Here is a 26,056-nt window from a genome sequence, read left to right on the forward strand (position 1 = left end):
AAAAGAGAAATAATATTTTGAGGAAATTCTCATTACTAAAATACATGAATTAACTACCCAAAAAATACAGTTTGATTCAATTAAAAGGTAAACTTTTGTCTGCACAGATTCAATGGAATAACCACCATGTATATCAAAGAAAATCTCTGGTATCTTAATTGAGAAGATGTGTTTGCAGGCACCTCAGGGAATACTATCAGTTTTTGTTTTTGTCAATTCAAATTCAACGCATCAAGTGTATACTGTGATTTAAGAAGATATATCAGTGAATTTTGCCAAATACCTTAGTTTAGAATGGAAAAATCTTCAAACATTTGTCTAAGAATAAGAAATCACATTTGCATAGTTCTTTCACCTGCATAACATAAATATATATTATGTGCATATATATTTATGGGTAGAAATATAGATATATACAAACAAATCTCATTTACTCTAAAGTGCTATGACATCAGAATTACTGTCATCCCTTTTTAAAAAGTGAGGATAAATGTTAATAGAGGTTAAATGGCCTCCATCAGATCAGATAGCAATAAATGGTGGAGCCAGAATTCACATTCAGATGTCCTGATTTTAAACAATGTGCTTATTCTATTTCACCACTCTACTCATCATTACCTTTGGCATCATTTATGCTAAAGCACAAAAAAAAATAACCTGGGAAATTACAAATATCTTTGTAGAATACAATTATGCATTGCTATAGCCTCCATTTAGAAATTAAGATATTTGAGCTGGTTATAAAACATTGTATTCTATCAGGGTGCCCTCAATTTGAAAGTCTGAGAGATAAAAAAAGAGTGGCTTGAACAAGAAAATTGTTGCTGCTGTTGTTTTAACTTGATTCAGTGGTTCTAAGATGTCTGAGTCCCAAGTTGGCTTCTCTAATGGTCATAAACTCCACCTTTCAGGCCATAAAGAGAGTGCATTTGCCTCAGATACTGGGCCTTCATAAGGCAAGCCAGAGCAAGGTAGAACTCCACCTCTCCCCATCTGTTTTATCAGGAGGACACCTTCTCCAGAGTACTGGAATTCTTCTCCAGTCTCAATGACTTTACTTACTCTTGTCTAAACTAATCTCTAATAAAATGACAATGCTTATCATGGCTAGCTCTCAGCTGAATCAACATTCAACCCACAGAGTGGCAGGAGAACATGAGAGGATGAAAACCAGGATAATATTGCTGCTAACTCTCCAAGGAAAAGTCAGAGAACAGATATTGGGTGGACAACCAAAAGCATCTCTATTTGCAAAAACATATCTAAGGAAAACTTTTAGAGAAAAAAAAATTCTAAAAGTTATAAAAGAGGAGGAAGGTAGAAAATAATTCCACAATTGCTAATTTTGAGAATTATTTCTAAGAGCTGCGAATACAAATGAATAATTTTCAGACTTTGCTTTTTCTACACTCCCCTGACCACCTCCTCATTTTCCTCTCCTCATGAGAGTTTGTTTTTAAAAATATATTTTTATTGATTTCAGAGAGGAAGGGGGAAGGAGAGATAGGAGCATCAATGATGAGAGGGTATCACTGATCATCTGCCTTCTGCGTGTCCCACACTGGCATGGAGCCTGCAAACCCAGGAATGTGGCAGAACTGGAAATCGAACCATGACCTCCTGGTTCATAAGTCAACACTCAACCACTGAGCCTGGCTGGCTGGGCCTCAAGAGAGTTTCTTTGAGTCAAGACTCATGATTCCTCCATTCAATGTAATCAGCATATATTATAAATACTATCTGAAGATAACACTATGTACTTCTATTTCCCTCTGTTCCCTCCTCTGTAATGATACGTAGACTAAGAAAGTTTATTTTGTTGATTGGCATTATCAGTTAATCTATCTATCTCTCTACCTACCTATCTACTTAAGTACCTAGTAGTCATGTGTAAACAGAAGTTTGTTCTGGTTGTAATTCAACAATATATAAGGGTTTTTATATGCATTATTAATCTTCTAAATCAAAGATTATATAAACTATTAAATTATTTACTGAAATTACTAAATAAAATCAGTCCAGAATTTAAATATTATAATTCATAGTTTAAGGCCAAAGAAAGCAATTGCTATGTCTGCTTTACTAAACTTGAACAAACTTAGTGGTAGAAAAGGTTCATGTCAAATAAAGCACTACGATTGAAAAATAAATTGCTATTTATGACTGCCTGATAATTTTAGTTTATAAATCTGAGTATTATTTTCATGATATTCATTTCAAGAAAACCAAAATTTTCATTAAATTTCCTCCCAGATACTTCAAAATTTGTTCCAGGCCTAATAATATTGTATCACCCTACCAAGTTTCCTCCTAAGTTTCAAAACACCACTTAAAAATAGAGATATAAATGCTCTTCCCAAGAAAATTACGTAGGTTAATTGTAAGATTTTATGCATTAATATGTCTCTCTGGAAAGAACAGAATAAAAATCCCCCCCCCAGGGTGGAGAGAGGATATAAAGGAATGAGCCATCTTTGGCTAATTCCACCACTAATATATTAATTATTTGTATAAACCTCAGGGGTTATCGTCATTCCATGAAAGATTTATGTTTAGAATGAATCGTTTTTTTAATATTTATTTCAACAGACTTGGAATTTAGAGCTTCTGATGGGGGGTATGGTTGGCACTTGAAGTTGCTGGCAGTCTCCTGGTAGTTTATAGTGACTATAGCTTCTAATGGAGCAATGATATTGATCCCCTAAGGACTTCTCAATCTGGGCACCGTCATTTTACAGAAGATTATTCTTTGTTATGGCAGGCTGCCCTGTTCAGTGTAAGATGTTTAAGCAAGTCTGGCCTTGCCTATCAGAAGCCAGTAGAGTCCCACCTCCCCCTTTGTGACAACCAGTGATATCTACAGACACAGCAGCTCTCCCCACAGGTGAAAGTCAAAACCACATCTCTCCTTACCTCCTCATCACATTCAGAGTCATTACCTTAAATTAAACACACACACACACACACACACACACACACACACACACACGGGATTTTTCCTGTTATTTGTGATAATATAGATGGACTTTGATGGCATTATTTTGAGGAAAATAACCCAGATACAGAATGACAAATACTGTATTGTATCATTTTTACTGGAACCTAAAAAGAATCACACTTATAAAAACAGTAGAAAAGTGAGTGCCAGGGCTAAGGGGCTAGAAGGAAATAGGGAGCAGTTAAGAGAAGGGAACAAACTTTCAGTTCTAAGATAAATAAAAGAAAAGAGAGCAGTTTTTCAGTGATTTAATGTGGTGTGACATCGTTATTATATTTTTTCTTCTAGAGTTTACATTCATATTTTATTAACTTAAAAAGTAGAGGTACTGTATTTATTAGGGTTCGTTATCTAAAATAATACAAACTTCAAAGTTGTTTCCAGTTACTACATGTCTTCTTTTTAATGAAAAAGTTTGGAGCAAACATATAAAATTGTTCTAGCTTCTTTATAAACAAGAAAACTCAAAACTCACCAATCTTTGTCATATTGAAAATGCCAATTTAGCATTGAAATAATTAACTGAATCTAAAAGCACAAAATTGTACAAGCAAAGATGTTAAAGTACCAAAGTTAAAATGGCTGTGACAGGCTTTCACTCAAAATATCATCAGTTTCTCAACAAGAAATGAATACCCCTCTAACATTTTCTAAATCCACAGTATTTATTTCCTAGTGGACATTGTGGTTAACAAAATACTACAGAGATAAAATTTAAAGAAAAAAAATACACTATTTGATTTTCGTTTGTGTGTGTGTGTGTGTGTGTGTGTGTGTGTGTGTGTGTGTGTTTAGCTTTGGGTTCTTGAGGTGTTATAAATATCACAACCTGCTGGGGAAATGTTCATTTCTTGTCCTTGCAAATTTTAATGATAAGCTTGCAGAGCTTGGCCAGCTGTTTTAGGCTATTTATTGCATCAGAAAGAGGGAACACACAGCTGCAACATTCACCCGGAAGACAATGAAGAGCCTGAGCTCTGCTCTGTGAGGCAGGAGTAAGCCAGAGGAGAGACCGAAAACTGTTCCTAGGCAGAGGGAGGTAGGAAATTGGATGAGAGATGGAAAAAGTCAAGAGGTAAATTACTCTGAGGAGTGTTTCTTACATTTAATGTGCTTAGGAATCACCTGGGGACCATGTTAAAGTGCAGATTCTGACTCAGAAAGCCTGAAGTGAGACCTGAGAATTTCATTTCTAAGAACCACCTAGTCATTGATGTTGAAAGCTGATGCTTGCACCACACTTTGTGTGGCAAGGTCCTAGACACTGTATCTCCCAACATGTTTCTGGAAGTAGAAGTGCCAGCTTTGTTTTTCACAAAGTCTATGAGACTAACAACGTGAAATGAATATATTTTCACAAATTGTCACTATATAGAAATGTGGTTTGTTTTCACTGTATCATCTTACAAAACAAAACAAAACAAAACAAACAAACAAAAAATAGCAGGTCGACCATTTGTGGCTTTGATATACAAGTTAAGTTCTTGTTGTTTAAAAATGCACATATAAGTATCTATTAGTAAAATGTCACTGTGGTTTTGACTTTTTGTAGACCCTTAAGTAGCAGGTTTCTATGGTATGCTATCAAATTTCTAAAATCAAAATTAAACTTAGTTTTGACTTTTGGATGATTCATTTTTAAATGAGTTTTCCAGCTCAGTCCTGAGTTTTGGCTCACTCTTTATGACAACCCAGGATGTGCTTTTATCCTAATCAGTAGAATCCTTTTACACTTATGGGAAAACCAAATCCTGGCTTCCTTTATCCTTTCCCTTCCGAAGCCACTAACCATGGCCTGATTATGTGATAGGTTTTGGCATTGTGTCAGTATCAAGGTGTACCAGGAAGAAAAGCAGACACAAAGATGACAGATAGATGAAGTATCCTTGATGCAAAACATCCGTTGGTGAAAAAGTTGATAGTACCATGAAAATTAGTATGTTTAGGTACCAATGTCTAAAGACTGAACACCAATACCAAGTGGAAGTAAGTATAACCCTTAGAAAAGAGAACCAGCATAGAGAATATGGAATGCATAAATGTGTTCCTATCAAATATTTCAAAGTAACACTTTGCATTTTCTACAGGCTATAATTGGAAGAAAATAAAAATGACATGTGTGGTCATTTATTACATAATTTTGTAGGAGCAAGAATTTTTCAAATCTATGCCCTTTTTTTCTGAAAAAAATAAAAAAGAAAATTTTCTCAAATAAAAGGTTCTTTATAAATATTCAAGCCACCAAAATGTCACACAACCTAAGTAATCTGCAGGTAAAATAGTAAAAATATTTTAAGAAGTTTAAGATGTAACCACATCAGGTTTTCTCTAAATAAAATACCCAGCTTTAAATTGACAAGTTTCAAATATTTTAAACAAAAATATTAAGGCAGCACAGGATTAATACACCCTATACTACTCGGAGCATTACCAAAGTATATTTTATGTCTACAGCTTTGGAGACTACTATCTGTACATATACATTTTCATTCTTTTTTTCCCAAATACTTTTTGTTTATTTCTGAGAGGAAAGGAGAGGGAAAGAGAGATAGAAACATCAATAATGAGACAGGTCAATGATCTGCTGCCTCCTGCATGTCCCCCACTGAGGATGGAGCCCACAACACAGGCAAGTGCCCTGATCAGGAAGAGAACCGTGACCTCTAGGTTCGTAGATTGATGCTCAGCCACTGAGCGACACTGGCCAGGCTATATATTTTCCACATTGCTTAAAACTTAAACTGCCTTCTCAATTCTCTTATTCCAATCACAGCACAATACATTAGTTGGTCACACCTAGATCAACTGCCTGCTACTAATAATTAAAATTCAATACAATCAAGCAATTGATAAATTCAGAAGGAAAATAAATACTATAAAAATTATCAGTAGTTCCACTGGGCACAAATATTAGGCTCTCTTTTTCCATGTGTTAAAAAACACTAACAAATGGGTCACCAGCATCCAGGAGTTTGCCTAAGAGAGCAAGTCAATAGTTCCTTCTGTTCTCTATGCAGGGTAATGGACAGGACCATGTTCCTTCTCAATAGTTTACTGAACTCACCCCATGTGATGGGTTAGAGATCCAGCCCAGCTCTCCTTGAATTGTTTTGGAATCCAGCAGATTGACTAAAAGAAAACACAAATACACAAACACTGTTAAGAGGAATGAATTTATATTTGCCTTTTTCAAGTTAATGTTGTCTGCTATTGGTGGTGATGTGAAAATAATAACATATTTAAAATTCATTACTCTTCATTTTCTTTAGATCTTTAATGTATAAAAATTCTAAGGGAATTACAAAAGAAAAGCAACCACAGGGAAAGTTAAGGGATTGAATGTTTCTGTAGCTTTTGTAACTCTGTTTACAAGATAGGTTAATATCCAATACATTTATTTTGTTTTATTTTTTAAAATATATTTTATTGATTTCTTACAGAGAGGAAGAGAGAGGGATAGAGAGCCAGAAACATCGATGAGAGAGAATCACCGACCAGCTGCCTCCTGCACACCCCCTACTGGGGATGTGCCCGGAACCAATGTACATGCCCTTGACTGGAATCGAACCTGTGACCCTTCAGTCCGCAGACCAATGCTCTATCCACTGGGCCAAACCGGTTTCAGCAATATTCAATACATTTATAATGATTTCTTATAGAATAATTACAGATTCAAAGAGGAAACAACTAAAACACAAAGTTGGAAACAATATTAATGCTAATCTGAAATCAAAATAACTTCAAAGATCATAAAATGTGATAAATTTACATATGATTTCATTGTAAATTAATTTCTTAAATATGCTCCCACCGTAAATTAGTATTTCTGTTTGCATATTTAATATGGCATATTCATATTGTCCCAAACATATTCTATACTGTGTGTGTGTGTGTGTTTTTAATCCTCAACCAAAAAGATGTTTTTATTGACAGAGAGAGAAAGAAACACCAAGGTCTTGTCTCTGTATAAGCCCTGACTGGGGATGGAATCTATAACCTTGGTGTGTTCTCTGACAGGGAATTGAAACTGCAACCATAAATTGTGTACATGATGACATTCCAACCAACTTAGCTACCAGAGTGATAATGTCTACTTTTTAATGCCATATAAGTGGTCTCCTGTAACAAGCAAAATGCTTAGCAACTAATATGAGGAGAAACCAAAGCAAAAAAATATGTTTTATAATATTGGCTGTGTAAAGTTTTATTTATTTAAAGAAAATATTATTCCCCAAAAAACTTTAATGATTTTAACTCAGAACTTTTTTACTTATTACAAAGATGATGTTGATGAACAATAAAGTATAATATGAATGTGGTTGCATTTGGATATGTTATTTAAAAAGAAAGACAAATGCTTTATTTTCAACACAGAGAATATTAATCTGTAATTGATTAGAAATTAATATATAAAAAGATATTTCAGGTTTAATTAATAACAAAGGTCTCACTTTTATTGTTGATCTGTTAAATAATGGAAACTATGGTTTTACAGCATCCTTCTAATTTAGAAAGCAATCCCACTGTTGACTGATGGAAGATGTAAAGGAAGTTTACATAAAATATATATGTATTATTAACATGAAGCAGAAGAGGTGAATAAATAACTACAATATGAGAGAGACAGTCATTTTCAAGGGTTCCATATATTCACAAATCAAAATGTAATGTTAGTCCAGGCATGCACATGTCCATGTGTTGACAAATAGTGTTTCTCCATGTATGAAAAGCAGCACCCTTTCTTTAATCACCCCAATTAGTTTTTACAAAGAAAACATTTATCTTATAAAATGTCATGAAAAATAAATATTTGATAAATATTAAAATTCTAAATTTTCAAGGGCTGCTTTTTAAAGGATGATATTTGTTTAGCTGGTTAAGTAATAAATATACTAGTTGAACATAAGGAATGCTCATTATTAAATTTAAAAAAAGATAAAATTCTCAAAGTTAGGTTCTCTAAGTTTTAGTAATGAAAGAAAAACACATAAAATTAATCTATTATACTTGAAATTTTTAATGATTACAGTTTTTTCTCACTCTAAATTAAGCCCATTGGTAAGTAATTACATTTAGGTATGAGAAGAATATAGTTGCTGCAGAGATCACACAGCATAATTTCCATAATGAAATTATTTCCCAGGATATCAACTTGAAAATTAATAGTATAGTTAATTACATTAAAATTATCTCTCAAATATTTTAAAACCTCTGCCTATTAATCAATGTTACAGATATTACAGATTAATCAATGTAAGAACATTTTTTGTAAATATGATAATACACCTTCATGAGTCACCAACACATACTCTGACATATATTATACCTAGTTCACTGTTGGTACTATCAGCTATCAGTGAATTTCTGAGTTTTATGAGGATTAGTAGGTCATATTTGCAATGTCTTTAAGGCTTTAAATGGTTCAATGTCTTCTTGTATATATATATAATAATTGAATGTGTATTTAGTGATAAATATGTGTTACTCCATATGCTAAGATGAATGGGTGATTTAATTTCAACATTAGTAAACAGAGAAAATAATTTCCCAGGTAAAGTTAATATGAATATCTTCTCAATTTAGTAAATTACTCATTGGAATAAAGGTTGCTAACTAAAAAACTAAATACCCTTAAATGTTTTTTGTTTGCATTTTTCAGTGATAATGATGAGGGGTAAGGACTGGAATAATCACTTCAGCATTTGGTTCTACTCAAAGGAGAATAAAAAAACTTAACCAAAAAGAACTGTATTAAATTATCAATTAAAATAAATATAATAGATTAATTAAATGTATGCATTTACTCAGAAATTAAAATTTTAGTGCACTCCTTTTGCATGAATGAGGAAAATAACTGGCACCATTACTCATGATTTTGATTCTGTCTCTATCAAACAATTATATCTGTCCTGGTTATCTCACAATGTTGCTGAGATAATCTATATATATAAAAGCCAAGCCTCCAAAATACCTGAATGATAGAATAACTGGAATGGCCAGTCACTATCATGTGCACTGTGGTGGCAAAAAGGCCCAATTGGGGTCCTGATCACCCCCCTCAACCTCCTGTGGTCCCCTTCCAGGCAGCCTGGCCTCGATCAACCCCCTCCATCCTGATCCGGGGTGGGGCCAGGTGGCCAACCTCTTATGTCCCCTCCCCGCTTCTGGCCCACCCAGATGGGCCCCCATCAGGGCAGCCCAGCCTGACCCCACCTGTGCATGAATTCGTGCACCAGGCCTCTAGTCAAATAATATAAATGTATTTAAAGCTACTAACTTTATAACATGCTTTACAGATTCAGTGTTCTTGTAAAATTAATTCATTGGGGTTTTGAATTGTATTTATAATCAGTAATCTATATATGACCTAATAGAAAAGAATAGTAACATCAAAACACTTTTTTAAGAGCACCTATTTTGAGGTTACAAGGTGCCTTTTGTTTGTAGCAAAATGAGAACAATACAATCTAACATTCTGGTCACTTTAAAGTGGATTATTGCTAAACTGTGACTTTTTTTTTCTTTTCTTTTTTTTTTAAAATATATTTTATTGATTTTTTACAGAGAGGAAGGGAGAGAGATAGAGAGCCAGACACGTCGATGAGAGAGAAACATCGACAAGCTGCCTCTTGCACATCCCCTAACAGGGATGTGCCCGCAGCCAACTTACATGCCCTTGACCAGAATGGAACCTGGGATCCTTCAGTCCGCAGAGCGACGCTCTACCACTGAGCCAAACCAGTTTCTACTAAACTGCGACTTTCAAGGATAAAAACCTCTCATCTCCTGTGATCTGTTGCATTACAGTATGAGTGCAGCATATTTGAGATAGAAAGAAGGGGATGTTAATGGAATTTGAAGGCCTCCTGTTATGAATGATTTCTCTGAATACATTGGCTAACTCTAACCTTCCCATACAACTTAAACCCTACATTGATATAGGCAAGAACTTTGGTTATTCATGCTTTTCTTTTGTAAAAAAGATGTAGACCTGTCCATAATCTTTAAAGTGCTGTTATTATTTATTGCCAGGGCAGAGAAAAGAGGCCTGTAGAATTGAGGTATACAAATACTATATTTCAATCTGAGTTTTAATGACAATTTACAATATGGGAGATTATTTTCAATTGATTATGAATGTTAACAAAAAGAGAGGAAATTATTGACAAAGGTAGGTGGGAATTTAATTCCTTAATGACTGCCTCATACCAGGTCAATTTGTCAAAGATATAAACTGTTCCTTATCTGATATCGTATTCTAACCATGTGATTTCCAATTACTGTTGGTTTATAACTGGAATCATAATTTCAGAATTTGTTCTATTGAAAGAGTTATGTGGCACACAACACTTTTTAAAATTTATTTCAGAGAAAGTAGGAGAGAGAGATTGATGTGTTGTTCCACTTATTTATGCACTCTTAGGCTGATTTTTGCATGTGCCCTGAATGGGATAGAACCTGCAATCTTGGCATATTGGGAGGATGATATAACCAACTGAGATATATCTTGGCCAGGACCTTCTTACAGTGATTTAAACTGGACACATTTTTAAATGTTAAACTCTATTTCTCTTGAGATATAAATATAGGTGCTTTTAGGAATATTTATTTTTTGAAAGTAACTGTCCAAGTTCTGAATGTATGTGAATCTGGGTTTCTTTCACACACTGTACTTTATATATTTTAAATAGAGGAGATGTATGAATAGGTGAATGATGCATTAATGAAAATGATAAGGAAATACTTGGACTCCTTGAGTTGGTTTTCAGGTGAGTGCTAACATGAGATTTACTGGACAAAAGGAAGAGTGGTATATGATGGAAATGAGAAGGTGTAGAATGGAGTGGAGAAAGAAGAACAAAATATAGAGTAAATTGGCTCAAAATGGTTTGTAAGAACTTCTGGAAAGGAGAAAACCTTACTGCCACCAATCTTTACTGTCTTTTTTCATAATTAGATGGATTGTGAATTTAAGATGCCCAGGAGTCTTATTTTCCCTTCGTTTTCTGTCCTCCTTCATAATGGAGGGCTACAATCAAATGTCCACTTCTCTACTCATTTGCATTGACAATGTCATACTAGTAATTATGTATACCAAGAACTTATACCACCTTCCCTTCTTTATAAAGATACAATAATGTTTCTCAAAGAACACAGTCATTAAAATAATTGTTTGAAACAGATGTTCCCAGTTACTAATATACCTTTTAGTAAGGACATATTAAAAACTTTAGGTATTGCCAGAACTGGTTTGGCTCAGTGGATAAAGCATCGGCCTGCGGACTGGAAGGTCCTGGGTTCGATTCCGGTCAAGGGCATGTACCTTGGTTGCGGACACAAACTCAGTGGGGGCTGTGCAGGAGGCAGCTGGTCGATGTTTCTCTCTCATTGATGTTTCTAGCTCTCTATTCCTCCCCCTTCCTCTCTGTAAAAAATCAATAAAATATATTTTTTAAATAAATAAAAATAAATAAAAACTTTAGGTATTAATTTCTAAAGTTCTCACTCTTAGACCATCATTAACACACCTAAGATCTTTTCAAGACTATTTCAAAGTTTTGATTCATAGTGACTATTTGTACACTTAGAAAGACTGAGATTGAAATATATTATAGATAAAGTTGTGCAAATATGTAGACAGTGCTAAAATAATTTTTAAAATTAAATGCCAATTTATATGGCCTATAGGGTGGGGGAAGACCTAGAGAGTGGGGTACAGGCTGGGAGGAGGGGGGTTGCTGTCATACAGGAAGGAGGGGGATGATAGGAGACATCTGTAATACTATAAACAAGAAATATATATATTAAAATAAAATAAAAAATGAAATGACAGTATAAAAATAAAATTAAATTAAATGCCACAATTTGTTGAAGTTAAATATATTTTCAATTATCTAATTACACATCAATATGCTTTGTGATTATGCTATGGTTGTATTTTATGAAAAATATTAAGTTATAAAAATGTGTCAAACAATCAAGTCATGATGAACAGTAGGGTTTAATGGCTGAAGAAGTTGCTATTCTTACAATAATAAGTATTTTTTTCTTACAAAAGCTTCATTTGTACAGTGTCTTAAAGCCAATTGCAAATGACCACCAAACCACTACCACAGGAAAAAAATATATGGTTTGATTGGGTCTTGCTTTTACTAAAGAATAATGACATGTCCTTTCCTGTTCATACATCATTGTAACTGTCCAAACCACATTTCTTATACATCACTTACCTTTATATTTTCATCATTTTTTGTTATGATAAAAAGAGTAGCTTTGCTCTTGGTTACAGATAGCAAGGGGGTTAATCTGCTTCTAGGTTATACTTAAATGTCACAAATAGAAGAAAATGATACAGGCAGGAGGCAATCAATTTTGTTCTCATCATTGGAATTCTCTATGTACTACCTTTGTCAATTATAATATGGAATCAAGAAATCAAGATGTATTTTCTAACAGGACTGCACCAAAGATCTGCTTTTCATTTTCACTTTATACAATATGTTATGCCAGTGATCTGATACGAAGAGAAGTCAAAGCTTTATTAGAGTGCTTACATATTTCAACATAACCTTTATCTACTGTGATTACATATTCTTAGTTTAATTGCTCCTATGGACTTCGTGTTTGTACTTTTTTTTTTCTACCTAAACATAATTAAAACATTATACTATTGTATTTCATAGACTAAAATTTACCAAAAAAAAAATTAGTCTATAAATGAAATCAACTACAGGCATACCTCAGAGATATTGTGGGATTTGCTCCAGACCACCTGGATTAAGCAATTATCACAATAGAGTGAGTGATAATATTTGTGCTGGTGGAGTCTCGCTTCTACTTTTTAAAAAAATGCAACATCTGTGAAGCACAATAAAAGGAGGTATGCCTGTATCGGTTGTATGCAGATAAAAATTCCTGTAAACCATGTTAAATTTAACTCAACAGGCATTTTGTTTCATGGATATTTAATTTATGATCATTTCTCTATCAAATGACCAACTAAAATTATATGTCAGAATTAAAGAAAAAATTCTGGTGTGCTCAACATTTCTGTGAAAAATCTGTTTTGTCACATGGTACCTCAATGACTCATTTGTGATATATAAGCAGATTTCTGGACAAGGAAATATCAACTTATTTTTTCTTATAAGCTTTAACTCCTGGGCTGTAATTTTAGCTTTATTTTTATACAGGTCCTAAATATGGGACAAATTTTAATTAGCTGCCTCATTGCAATCTTTGCCAATAGCAGGGATAACACATTAGAATCAAAACATGGCCACACAGTAAAATGTCTGGGTTTTCAAGACTACAGTGGTTCCAGAAAATAACAAATACAGACTAAAATTTGAATAGAAACCTGGACCCTCTAGTAAATGTAAACCTGTGCTCTTTCCAAAGTGTTAATTTCTTCTTTTTTAAAAAATCAGAGAAATTTTAAGTTCACTCTGATATTAATACTATTGTGGAGAAAACAGCCATCAAAATATCACCAGGGAGTGTGTTCTTATAATGAAATAACATTTTCACATAAATGCGTAGGAATGTTCTACTTTCAGTGCATTAACAACTCCAGCTTTCATAACAGTCCCTAGAATAACAGGTCTCTTTGTTTCTGTGCATTGTCAAGTGATATTGTGAATCACTTAAGCAAGTGAAATGTGTTTCCCAAAATGTAAAAGTTATTAAAGTAAGACATTAATGATTTTGTAAGCATTTTACACTTTCAACACATTTTTGCTCTTTAAAATGTTTTATAAATAACAGAATGGCTTCTATGTTTTTAATTTAAAGACTTTTGACATATTAAAAAGGGGAAATTAAAATATATTATCCTATTAGAAAATTACATGACAAATCATTCAGGCCAATAGGTGCTCAAACTTTAACATATACATTTGCCTTTACACCATAAATTGAAGATGTGTTGGTATATATATATATGTACATTTTAATCAGATTACCCTAAAATCTGATTACCAGCCTTCAAGTACATAGCTATATGTTCAGTCATTGTTTGACAAACGCCTGTGAAAATGGAACAGAATAGGCAGACTAACTCTAATATAGCATTATATATATTTGTTTTTATTATGTATATTTGGCATGCAGTATCTCACCAGGTGTACATCACAGTGATTCAATATATATATATATTGAGAAATGATCCCTATGATGTCTAGTTGCTACTTGTTATCATACAAAGTTATTATAATATTATTGACTTTATTCCCGGTGCTATACATTATATCCCCATGACTTATTTGTTTTATAACTTGAAGTTCCTTAAATAGGAGGATTCAAAATTTTAGCATAGAAAACAAAAAGGTAGTGATAAAAATGTTTCAATTTAAAAATCTTCTCTGGCTATTTTTATATAAAAAAAACCAAGTTATTTTATTCTCAGAGAAGTTCATTGAAGAATATATAAAATTCTAGAAAATTAGAGTCAGTATATAGTTTTTATTTTATCATATTATAGAGGATAACTATATCTGGATTTTACATCATATATAATGACTGTTGTCCACAGTTATAGATGTATACACATACAAACATCGATCTCTCTTAAGTTATCTTCAAGGTTATAAACTATATCATCCCCTATAACCTTTTATTCCAAACCCCAATATGTAAGCAACACTAAGGTATGCCAGAGTTGGTAAACAAACAAATACAAGTAACATGTTATTATAATATGAAAGTTGAGTGCATTTTTTTTCTAAACGTTTTCCTTGGTTCATGCTAATGGTCTTTGCATTTCTCCCTTTGAAATTAAATTTTGGATTCTGAAGTTTTCACTACCAGGGTTAGAAAAGTAAATCTACCACATTTGGGGCCAAATATCAAATAAATTATTCTTAATTAGTTTTCCATAGGATCACTTTTGAAAAAGGAAATTTAAAAGCATAACACTAATTTCATATACTTTTTAGTTTTTCTTCTCTAACTCTATATAGGTTTTTCAAAGAAAATCAAGTATTTAGAATTATTTTGGACATTATTTATAAGCAAAGGTAAGGAAATATTTCTTTATTAGTTTATAATGTTCTTTATCATCCACAAATGAGTGAGGTCATGTGGTGTTTATCTTTCATTGAATGAACAAATGTTTAAAGAAAGCATCTCTACCCCCAAAAACCATTAATTTCAGCACAGATTTATCTAACATGTCCAATCAGATGAAATACATGTAACTATGACAGAAAATCTTTTTTACACAAAACAAAGACTATCAAAGTATTTTAATTTCAGATCAGAAATGTCAAGAACACCATATCAAAATGTGAGTTTATAATTTTTGAGTTATCTAATGTAAATGCGTATCAACTTATTTATGACAAGCCAAATAGTAACAGTAAACAAAGAAAAAAAATACCATTCCCTTTATTTGATTATCTGAAAACATTTTTAAGATTTGGTAATTGCTATATTCAATGACATTTGCATAATAAAAATAGCAAACCAATTTAATTTCTATTTAAAGTTTATGTGATGATAACATTCAGTTTCTTTACATTCAGTTAATATGCAAAATCTACCATGAATAGCTTTGACATATTGAACAGAAAACTCAATTTGGAGATAACTCTAGCTTTATGCCATCTTTGAATATTTATAAGTTGATTGAGTGTCTAGTTTGAGAAAATCAACAAGATTAGACAGACACACATACACACACACAAAAAAAGTTTGTTTTTACTTTTTCTCACCACAGATTTGCAATTTAGAAAACAATTTTTAAATAAATTTTATTCCAAACGGTATATATTACTCCATAAAATTTTGCCCACAAAGTAGGAAAAGTTCAGTTTTGTAAGGGGGCGATACTATTGTGACCTACAAACAGTTCTGCAAGTAATCTTTAAACTCAGAGTGGTGTTCTACTTACCCAGAGGATTATGTACATAAGCCACATGGAAGCAACTCAGCTTTTCAGCCTAACTTCTCGGAGTGAAGACTGCAATCATATGCAATAAAACAAATCCTCCTAAAGCCTACAAACTCTTAGTAATCGCTAAATTAGTTTTGAAAATCAGGAAATAAATATGGAGAAATTGTTTTCCACTTCCCTTAGTCACCCTGAAGTAGATAGGAAATTTCTAAATTCCATATTGACTGGAAATGGGTGAACTTTTATCACTGGGAAACATTTCATTTTAAAGCCTCATATTTTTATCCAGGGAGGAAGAGGGTAGGAGTTAGAGGATGGATGTTACTCTTCACAAGACCTGTAGAGTTTACTCATGTTTTTTCTTAATTATTATTTAAAAGAAGACAAACTAACCTTACCATAATGATTATATAACAAATTTAAGATGAAACCATTTTATATTGATTAGACTTATCAGCAATAAAATTGACCTAGGTTTCTCCCTTTGTTCCATTTCCTTTGAGAGCCTACTGTGTAATCAATCAAGATTTTTGTTTTAAACAAGAATCAAGGCAGGTCTGCATTTTCTTGATCTGAGAGGGTTCCACAAACTCAAATATGAACAAAAACTTAAAAACTAGGGAAATTAGTGATTGATTCTAACTCCGCAGAAGCAAGAGACAAAAAGTTTGTTGCTAAGCCAACACTTTTCTCATAGAAAATGTTCCAATAGGTTGAGTGGTTGGGTAACTTGTTGGGAACATAAATGATAACAGGTTAGAAAACATTTTATTTTATTTTATTTTTCCCTTCGCATTTTATAGTGAAGGAAGCAAGATACTAAAGCAGCTTTCTGATTGGGAAGTCTGATGTCATCAATATGCTATGTTTGCTCTTTGCCAGGTTAACAGAATTTACTGCGGCAATTAATACAAAACATATGTGCTGAAATACCCACGTGAAAAATATAATTGCCCCTAGCTCAATTTGCTACCTTTCAAAACCCTGTTTTAGCTACTTTTTTACAATGCTTCTATGTAGAGGACAAGTGTTTTTATGAAAGAGGAGATAAATCATTTATAATTTACTTCCTCATCTTAAGAAATTTGTAATTATCTTTTAAGTGAAAAAAAAGTTTCAACAGAGACTAACCACCACCCCACCCCCCACCCCCCAGTTATTGACTTCTATCACAATTCCAATTTACACTGTTTTAATATATAGAACCCTAAATAAAATTTGGGTTATACTGACATTTGCTTCACAATCTCTGTGTATGGAATTTCTGGCAAAATCTTTCCAGAGCGAGGAAAGTAATGTTTGAGTGTCAGGAAAGAAAGACAGAGGTAAAAATGGTGGCGAAAAGACATCACGGACATTTTTCTCCTAGTCCTCTGTCCACATCAAATTCTCTTCATTTTCTTAGTGTGTTTACCACCCATGCTGATAATCATTGCATAGTTGTAAATAGTTTGCAGTGTCTAAGTAATCTTTGAAATACTTTTTTTAAAGACACTTTGGAGTACACCATATCACTCCAAGACTCTGCGAATTTCTAATTCTTTCTTGTGAAGTAACAAGACAAATTCGTGTAAGTCACTAGAATTAAAGTTGAGAAATAAGTGCTTTTCCTGAATGGACGAAATGTCTCCTACTTCACAGGCATTCCTATGCAGGAAGGAACATAGAAGTTAAAATTAAAAGTCAAAGGTGAGAGAGGTTGTTACAACTTCACCATGGTTAGTGTCCTCAGCCCTAACAGTAGAAGATGCCACAATACCTATGTGAGGGCTGCTCTAAAGATTAAATGAAGAGTGAAGGTAAACTTGAGGGTACACTCTTTCTAACCAGCAGAACTCTGTGCACTTATTATCTCAAAGTTGGGGATGGCACTGAGGCCATATTTGCTTTGGAAGTTTTTTGCTGGATTCAACAATTTTATCTTCTATGAAAAACAGATTTCTGACCAACCACAGGAATATCAGTATCATCCAATCACTAACCTGCCTCCGTGACCCTGCTCCCAGAAACCCTTTGTGGCCCATTCCAGGACTACTGCCCCACATTGGAAGGCAGAAAATCATGTTTTAATGAGACGAAGCCAATGGAACATGGGGTTGAGGAAAGAACAGCGGGCATTCTCAAGTGTGCATGGAGGAAAAGTTTATGGAACATTCCCCTTAGCTCTCAGGGGGGCTTAACAGGTGGCAGTCATAAGTAATTAGAAAGAAAACTGAAAGATCAGGAAAATAGCAAAGCAGCCAGCAGGACAGCTGGAAGTCTCAGGCGTCCCGCTGTGTCCCAAGGGAGCAGGCCTAGCAAGGGGTGCTTTCCCAAATGTGCAGAGAGTTCCAAGGACCCCTCAAAGCTCTCCTCCAACACGGTGGGCCAGCGAACCAAGATTGAAAGGAGACCGGCCACCTCCGGTTATCATGCAGGAAAGGCTGGCTGGTCCCGATGGGGTGCGTGCGTGGGCGGGGGGCAAGCTCCGGGGTCAGAGCTTAAAGATCGGAGGCGCCGGGTCCCAGCGGCTCGCCCTCCGTGGGCGGACCCACAGGTGAGGAGCTCCGGGCCGCAGGGCCCCCGCCTCTCCAGCGCCCGCAGCGCCCGGGCTGCAGGCAGAGGGCGCGCGTTTGCCACTCGCCGGGCGCGCCTTCCCGCAGCGCCTTTCCAGGGACTTGGCGTCCTGGCGGCCCCGGGTTCCAGCCTCCGCGGCTGAGAGCTCCGCGCACCCGCCGCCCTGCAGGAGCCGCGGCCACAGACAGGGGCTCCCCGTGCAACGGCCGCCCTCTTTCCCTCCCTCCCGCCCCGAGGCGACCGGACCGGCTGCAGCGCTTCGGAGAGGGGCGCAGCCACCGGGCGCGGAGACCCCTGCGCACAAAGACGCCGCCGCCCGGAGCTCTGGGGCTGGGGCCACGGGCCCCGGGGGCGGGGTTTTTTATGATCCGACCTTTAATGCGAATGGGGGAGAAATTGTTAGCGGCCCCCGGGCCCCATCCGCAACGCGGAGCCTGGTCCTAGCGGCGGGCTGGCTGTGGTTCGGACGCCCTGGGGGTGGGTGTGGTGGCGGCAGCGAGGAGCGCCCGCTCTGCTCTCGGTCCCGTCCCTGCCACCCAGAAAGCCTGGCTGTGGGCTGAGGGGTCTGGGGGCACGCTCCCGAACCCCACTCAAAGGCAGGGGCTGTAAGGCCCAGGGAGAGAGCGCCGTCCTCCCCTCCCGTGGCCGCCCCCGTCCCAGGCTGAGGTTATTCCCCACCCTCTGTGTGTGCAGTGCTGCCAGCATGCCCCCCCCCCCTCCCTCCTCGCCTATTATTCCGGCTTCACCATGTTGATTTGGATTATGTGGATTTTCGCCCTCTGCTTTGACGGGAACAGCAGGACGCGGTTTAGAAGACGGAGGGAGGGCGTTGCACGCTCAGGGCTTCCAGTGGAACAGCATCCCTCCAAGTTGGAGGCTTTCTTTGCTGAACTGGTTTTGATCCCGTCCAACCTCCACATGGGTTCGCCCAGGCATCCAAGGGGTGGGGTGGGGTGGGGTGGGGGGGAGCATTCTTTGGCTTCTAGTCTTTTCAAACTTTCCCAGATAAATATTTTCTTCTGGGGGAAAATCAAAAGTGTATAAACTTGAAAGGGGAAACGGACGCAACCCTACCCACTTTTTTAAGTGTGCAGGTTTTTAGGGATTTAATAAATAAAAAAAAAATTGATTAGCCAGATGTTTTAAGTGATGAATGTGTTTATTTCAAGGATTTATATAATACATTGGTTTTTCAACCTTTGCACTTGTCTACCTTTCCATCTTTCTAATCAACTTTCTATTTTATGTTCACTTGCAGACTTTTTTACTTGGTAATCGACCACCTTTTCTTGTTTCAAAGAAACCTGGTAGGAGCAAACCAAAACTTGCTGACTTGCAGATTTTTCCAAGAGAAAACTTCCTGCCAGATTGCAAGAACTACCTGAGACTAGGCAGCTGGTCATAGGCCCACAGAGTGACATCAAGGGGCACACATGTGTCCACTCCTTGATTCCCCCAGGAGTGTCTCCCTACACTGTTTTGTGGCTTGGAATCCTTTGCATTCTATAAATGTCACAACATTACTTTTATTTCTAAAGTCATTACAGAAGAATTTTCTGAGTCTTTCAAGTCCTCAAGGAATAAATTTCAAATGCTGGTTTTTGCTATACCTGGATGAATAATGTAATGAACGGTTCACACCAGCAGTCAACCCTTTATTTGAAAAATCTGTGGAAAGTTACTTGTGCACTTGGTAAAAGCCCTGCATTGACCCTCCCTGGTGATAAAATCCAGATCTCTGAAAACAGAACCCAAAAGGGGACACCTGCATCTGTTTTTCTAAATCTTTTTATCTAACAGAAATTAAAAGAACAAGCTTATTAAATATTTTAAAGGAAAAATGTGTATATTAAAAATAAACCCAGTTGAGAATCCTGACAGAATATGATTTGTAAAATGTAGTGCTCTTCCAAGAAATATTACTTCCCCTTACATCTAGTATTTATGCCAAACAAAATCATTGGAAAATGACTAAAATCAAAGGTAACCCACATCACAGATTTCTTGGTAAGTGAATGTCTGTAAAAACTTATCAAGTTCTGATGATTTGTGGAAAGTTTTATTAATATTTTCTGGAAGATTTTATGACTTGGAAAATGTACCTCTCAAGAACAGTTCTTGCTGTTTCCATTTGCGTTGAAGTTAGTAAATCAAATATACTGTGGAAATATGTTTTTCCTTTAAAGATCCTTTGCATATGTAACTGATTATTTGATATTTAAAAATTGCAAGTATTTTATTTCAGAAAAATTCAAAGTTTTTGAAATAATTTTGATATTTAGGAATCTTAATAAAGAAATTTATGGTGAGAAAAGAAACTATTTAAGTTGAAGAACCCTTAAAAACACACCCACATTTGAATATTAAAATACAGATAATATATAAACATGATAAAAACTCTAACTAAATTCATCCTTTAAGGATAAGTTTCTTAAGAGTCAAAGTGACTACTGAATTGTTTAAATGAACAAGAAGCAAACCCTAATTATATACAAATAATAAAAAACTACATATGAAACTTTCTAAATAAATTTAACAATGTTTAAAAACACTTTTAAAGTTTTAATTATGTTCCTTTTGTTTGAAACTTTTAGGTTAAATTGAAGTGCTTTTCATTGTATCTCCAAATTTCCAGCATTTCATGGAAAAGACAACATCATGTACTAGTAAGTGCAACCATGACCTAACACGTGGCCACGGTGTTTTACTATACATATAGGTATAAAAAGTTCCAGTTGCTTCTTAGTTATTAATACATCCATTTGACTCTATATCTTAAAATAGGCACACAAAAAAATGATATCAACTATGCCATCAATAATTTAAAAAAAAACATGAAATTGGAAGTGTTGATAGTTACATTGAAGTAAGTTTGTACTAATAAATATATTGTTATTGTCAAAATATTCACTATTTAAACAAGTATTTAATTGCTCATTTATAACAAGGACTTCAATGGTGTGATATGTGAAACATAAAGTGAGGAGAATTGAGGTATCAAAGTTGATATTTTCTTCACTTGTATCATTATTGTCCATGTTAGTCTTTGGGAAGTTATAGATACAGAATGAATTAATTTCATTATAGATTTTGAGAGGTTATAAGAAGTTTCTTTCCGGCACAATCAAAATATTATCATAGCAATTCAGGTTGTCAGTAAAAGCTTAAACAAATTTGCTGATAATCCTGTTAATGACCTGGGTCAAGTGTTAACTGTTGTGGGTTATAAAATAGTGAAATTAAGGTTTCTCTTACCTCCAGGCAAATAACACAGTTATAACTTGGGGAAGAGGTAAGGCAGAGCTTTTAGGAGAGGTATTAAATTACAAAAATGTGTAATGCATTCAATTATTTAGTGTAGCATGATGACATGCTATTAAAAGCAAATGTAAACCCTCTTCCAAAAAAACACACAAAAACAAAAAAACACCTATAAAGATTATATGATAGCTACTTCTCTATTAATATTTCAATCACAATATATTATTATTTGAGGATGTGTTTATATGTGAAAACTGATGCCAATTCATAGTAATTTTTAAAAAGGGAAAAGTTCATTATTTAAATGTTTATTTTCTCTAACATCTGCCTAATATTCAAAGGGAAGCGTGCAGTGTAGTGTTTATATGCAAACTTTAACAACCACATGGTCTCCGTCAGTGTTTAGAAAATTTATGTTCAGAGAAATACATTTCATAGAAATGGTATCCCAGCCACTCCAATAAAAGTCTCCCCATATAAGTAGTATATAAATATGCATATTTAATTTTATTCTCTTTCAATTTGAAAACTCTCAAATTGAGCTCTATGGGTAAATGTTAGTCTAATTTATAAATACTGTTGGATAGAAAATTATTTACTATATGATGTGCTGATGAATAATCCATGCATTCTGCCTCAGATTCCTTCAAATATAAAATTATTTAAAGGGTGTACTAATGCTCAAAAAAAGATTGAATTATTAGTAGTAAACACTTCACTTTATATCAAGTTTTAACTTCTTTCCAAAGTTATTTTTGTTTATTATTATCATTGTTTATCTGGGACAGGAACTATGAGCAAATACATAAACTTTTCTAATAATATTTAGATTTAACAATCCTATTTTGTCATGAAAAGTAGCTGATTTCCATTGGAAGTCTTTTGGTCTGTCATGTAAACAGAGATGTAATAAGATTTTGATAAAATTCTATACAGCTTTTATAAAGCTTCTGTTTAAATATATAGGTCAATTCTTGATTCAAGTGTTCACTGAAATTATGAATGGCTAGTATCAGTGAGGAAGACAGCAATAGTATGTATTCCCTGGAATCATTTTCTTAAAAACATGTTAGAAAGTTATTTGTAGTTAAATCTAGGAAAAGGAAAGTGCAGATTAAACTTTTTTCAAGTTTTTTTCCTTATCATGGACCCATGCATTTCAATATTGATATTTGATTATCAGAATCTCAATTTTTTTTTTCAAAAAAGTTGCACAATAGCAAGTTTCCTAGCAATTAACTCAATGGATTGATTTTGTTCTCTTTTAGTTCTCTCATGCCAAACTTCATGATAGATTGCCAAATAAATTCTAGTAAATTTTACTAGTGAGTTTCTAATCAAATTCATATAGTATTGACATATAATTTTAGCATAGTATTTTAATGCAAGCTAGAATTTTATACTTTTTTCAAAATTTATATTACAAAGCTATATTAAGAAATTCATTTTATCATTAGTCCTTTCACCCACTCACTATGTGACATTTCACAAGGATGGCTTTCTGTTCAAATAATATTGTTAGAAGAATTACATGGACCTCTTGGCACACACTTGGACTTTTTCCCTTTTCATGTTGTTCATCTCAATTCCTCAGACCCAAGCTATTGTATTCATATTTAAACCCTTGATCACATATTACCCAAATTAAATCACTCCATTTAAATTTTCAAAGCTTTCCTTTATGACCTCAGAATGGAAAGAAGACACTACCCATAGGACACAATCTGGGAATAATAACCCATGAGGAATAAATAGATAAACTTTTACCCAAGCAAACTAAATGTAACTATGTCAGTTTTCTGAGTGCAGTTACCTTTCCACATACATATTGTTAATGTGTACCTGCCTATATAATAATGTACATTATACATCCGGACCTGCACAAGGTATGGCATAAAAGTAGTTTGAATTTGTTTATTCTTTCTCTGTTAGATGAATATTTATTAATTTTATAGAAGGGTAAATACGTTTAAAGGGTATTTGTTTCTCTTGCAAATCACTAAAAGGTACTGACTCTCAGCTATATCCCTGTGCATTATTAACTCAGTGAAATCCATGATCTAAATAGTTTATAAATAGTTCATCTTGAGAAATACACTTTATCATAGTAATATGGGACTAACCTTGCTATTTTTTCTAGTTATTTTGAATATTTAAATGTCTTCAAAGAAAGAAAGAGGTTAAACAAACACTAATTTTAACTTACTGATATGTTACTGGTCATATAAATGACTGCTCTTGCCTTTCATTTATGAAGAATGGTTGACAATTACTTTCAAATAAACATTTACTTGATTTTAAAAGAAAAGTCATTTGTAGGTAAAATGGTTTTCTTTATTTTTAGAATTTTCAAGTTCCCAATTTTAAAAAGACACACAAAAATATAATGAAATCAGACAAATTGATAAAGGCAGTCACTCAAAAAAGAACAAAATTAAACTACTCTATTAGCAATGAAAGTAGGTCACTAAATATGTGGGATAATGTCTATATTTAATTTTAAATTTTCTAAATATTTTGAATTTATTAAAATAATAATGCATACAATATGCAAAGTATTGGTTTGACAATACAATTTTAGTGTGTGACATAATATATAATGTAGTATTTGCCCATCAATTGTTCAATGTTGCTAAACTAAAAAATAAATTACTAGATATCATTATAAATTAAAGTGATTAAGAGAAAACCAAAGTTGTAGGTGTTGCTTTAAAGCAATCAATTACTCAGAGAAGTTTGTCTCATGAGTAAGCGACTGTATTTGCAATTAGGAATATCACAAAAGATTTAAAGAGAGAAGGTAATACATCTATTAAGTACACAATCATATAGGAAACATTGGTGTCTTTAATATTAAGTTTGCATGTTAATTCATTTAAAACAGATATATTCATTTTCCACTGGGAGGAAAATAAATAACCCAACATAAAGGAAATGTCATTTGCTGCACATGAACATTCCTTCTTAATTTGCTGTTCAGTTATTTACTATACCTACCCTGGGTCTTCTCACTATTCATTATATACGTGCTCCTATTCAAATATAAGCCCTTAAACAAAGAAAAGCCAACCTAAGCTTAGTGTGATTCCTGCAAATATTACTTATGTTAATGTGGCATATGCTGCTCATTAGAACTGTACCATGAGCAAAGCATTGTGTGGCAGGATACACACCATTGAGACAGCAGTTGTAATATAAACACAACACACACACACACACACACACACACACACACACACACACTCACACACACACACACACTCACACTCACACACAGCCCTCTGCTTCTACAAACTCTAATTTCCTTTTAGTTCATTCATAAATGCCATGATCCTAAGTAGGAACAACCTGTCATTATGGTAAAACCTACTATTGCAATAAAAAAAAAAAAATGTAATCCAGAGAGGGTGGGCTAAATTTGCTTTAAACTTCTCAGAGCACTAATTACATGGTCATAACTAGAAAATAAAATGCTGGCATGGCTATCTGACAATTAACATCCTGGGTTGAAAAACTAGAGACTTTTTTTCTTTCTTTCTGCTTAAAAGTGTCAAACGAGGTAATCTTTGGCAATGGTATCCGATTGAAAACACATTTTAGGTTTAGGCATCCAAAACCATCTCTTAAAATGTTTTAGAAGACAGCCGAAAATAAAAAAAAAATAAAATAAAATAAAAACGCATCTTCAGTTTCCTCCGTGAGCGAACTCCTCTTTTTCGGAAGCACCTTAAGGACTGGGAATGTTTGGGCGAGAAAGTGCTCTGAGGAGCAGGAGCCCGGGCAGGGCAGCGGGCACCTGGCTCACTTACCTTCATTGGACGGAGGGACACTCAGTTGCCCGCAGCCGCTGAGGACGGAGCTGAGGAGGAGGAGGAGGAGGATGGAGAGGTGACAGTCCATGTTGCTGGTGCAGAGGGCAGTGAGAGGAGCATATCTCCATGAAGCATGCCACTGATGTGAGGGGGAGCGCTCTGATTGCTGGAGAAGTTACCATGCTCCGCTCGCAGGCTGATGTCAAGTTTGACACTGGAGATAAGGAGGAGTCTGGCCGCCTCTCCGCGAACCCGCTCGGGGACTCCCCCGGGTCCTAGTGCCGACGGAAGCGGACGCCGAAGGACCGGGCTGCACGCGGAGGCTCGGAAAACCCGCCCTGAAGCGCGGGGAGCTGGGGAGGAAGGAGACGGGGGTGGGGGGCGTCTTGCCAATAGGGCAGGAAATGCAAAAAAGTTGTGATGGAGAGTAGTGTTGGGGAGCGAAAAGCAACCAACCCCTCTTCTTTATTTTCAATGAAAAAGCAGCTATTTTATTGTTTGCTGTGCATGCTCTGTAGGCTAATTCCAGGAAGA

The 26,056-nt window shown here is 35.0% G+C and overlaps 1 protein-coding gene across 2 annotated transcripts in view; it reads right to left on the reverse strand.

Annotated features, from left to right (window-relative positions):
- EPHA3 (EPH receptor A3) overlaps positions 1–25,739 on the reverse strand; it is a 342,182-nt gene extending 316,443 nt beyond the window's left edge. Inside the window, exons 1-2 of one of the 2 annotated variants that reach the window (XM_036446292.2) lie at positions 25,520–25,739; positions 6,063–6,127 (exon numbers count right to left, since the gene is read on the reverse strand). In XM_036446292.2, coding sequence (XP_036302185.1) covers positions 6,063–6,127; positions 25,520–25,610 — 156 coding nt within the window. In that variant the 5' untranslated portion in view covers positions 25,611–25,739. The remainder of the gene's footprint in view (positions 1–6,062; positions 6,128–25,519) is intronic. The other variant, XM_036446293.2, reaches the window with a different exon arrangement.
- Positions 25,740–26,056: the final 317 nt, after the last annotated feature.

This window comes from Pipistrellus kuhlii, unplaced genomic scaffold (genome assembly GCF_014108245.1).
Source record: "Pipistrellus kuhlii isolate mPipKuh1 unplaced genomic scaffold, mPipKuh1.p scaffold_m20_p_2, whole genome shotgun sequence".
In the NCBI taxonomy this organism is placed as follows: Eukaryota; Metazoa; Chordata; class Mammalia; order Chiroptera; family Vespertilionidae; genus Pipistrellus; species Pipistrellus kuhlii.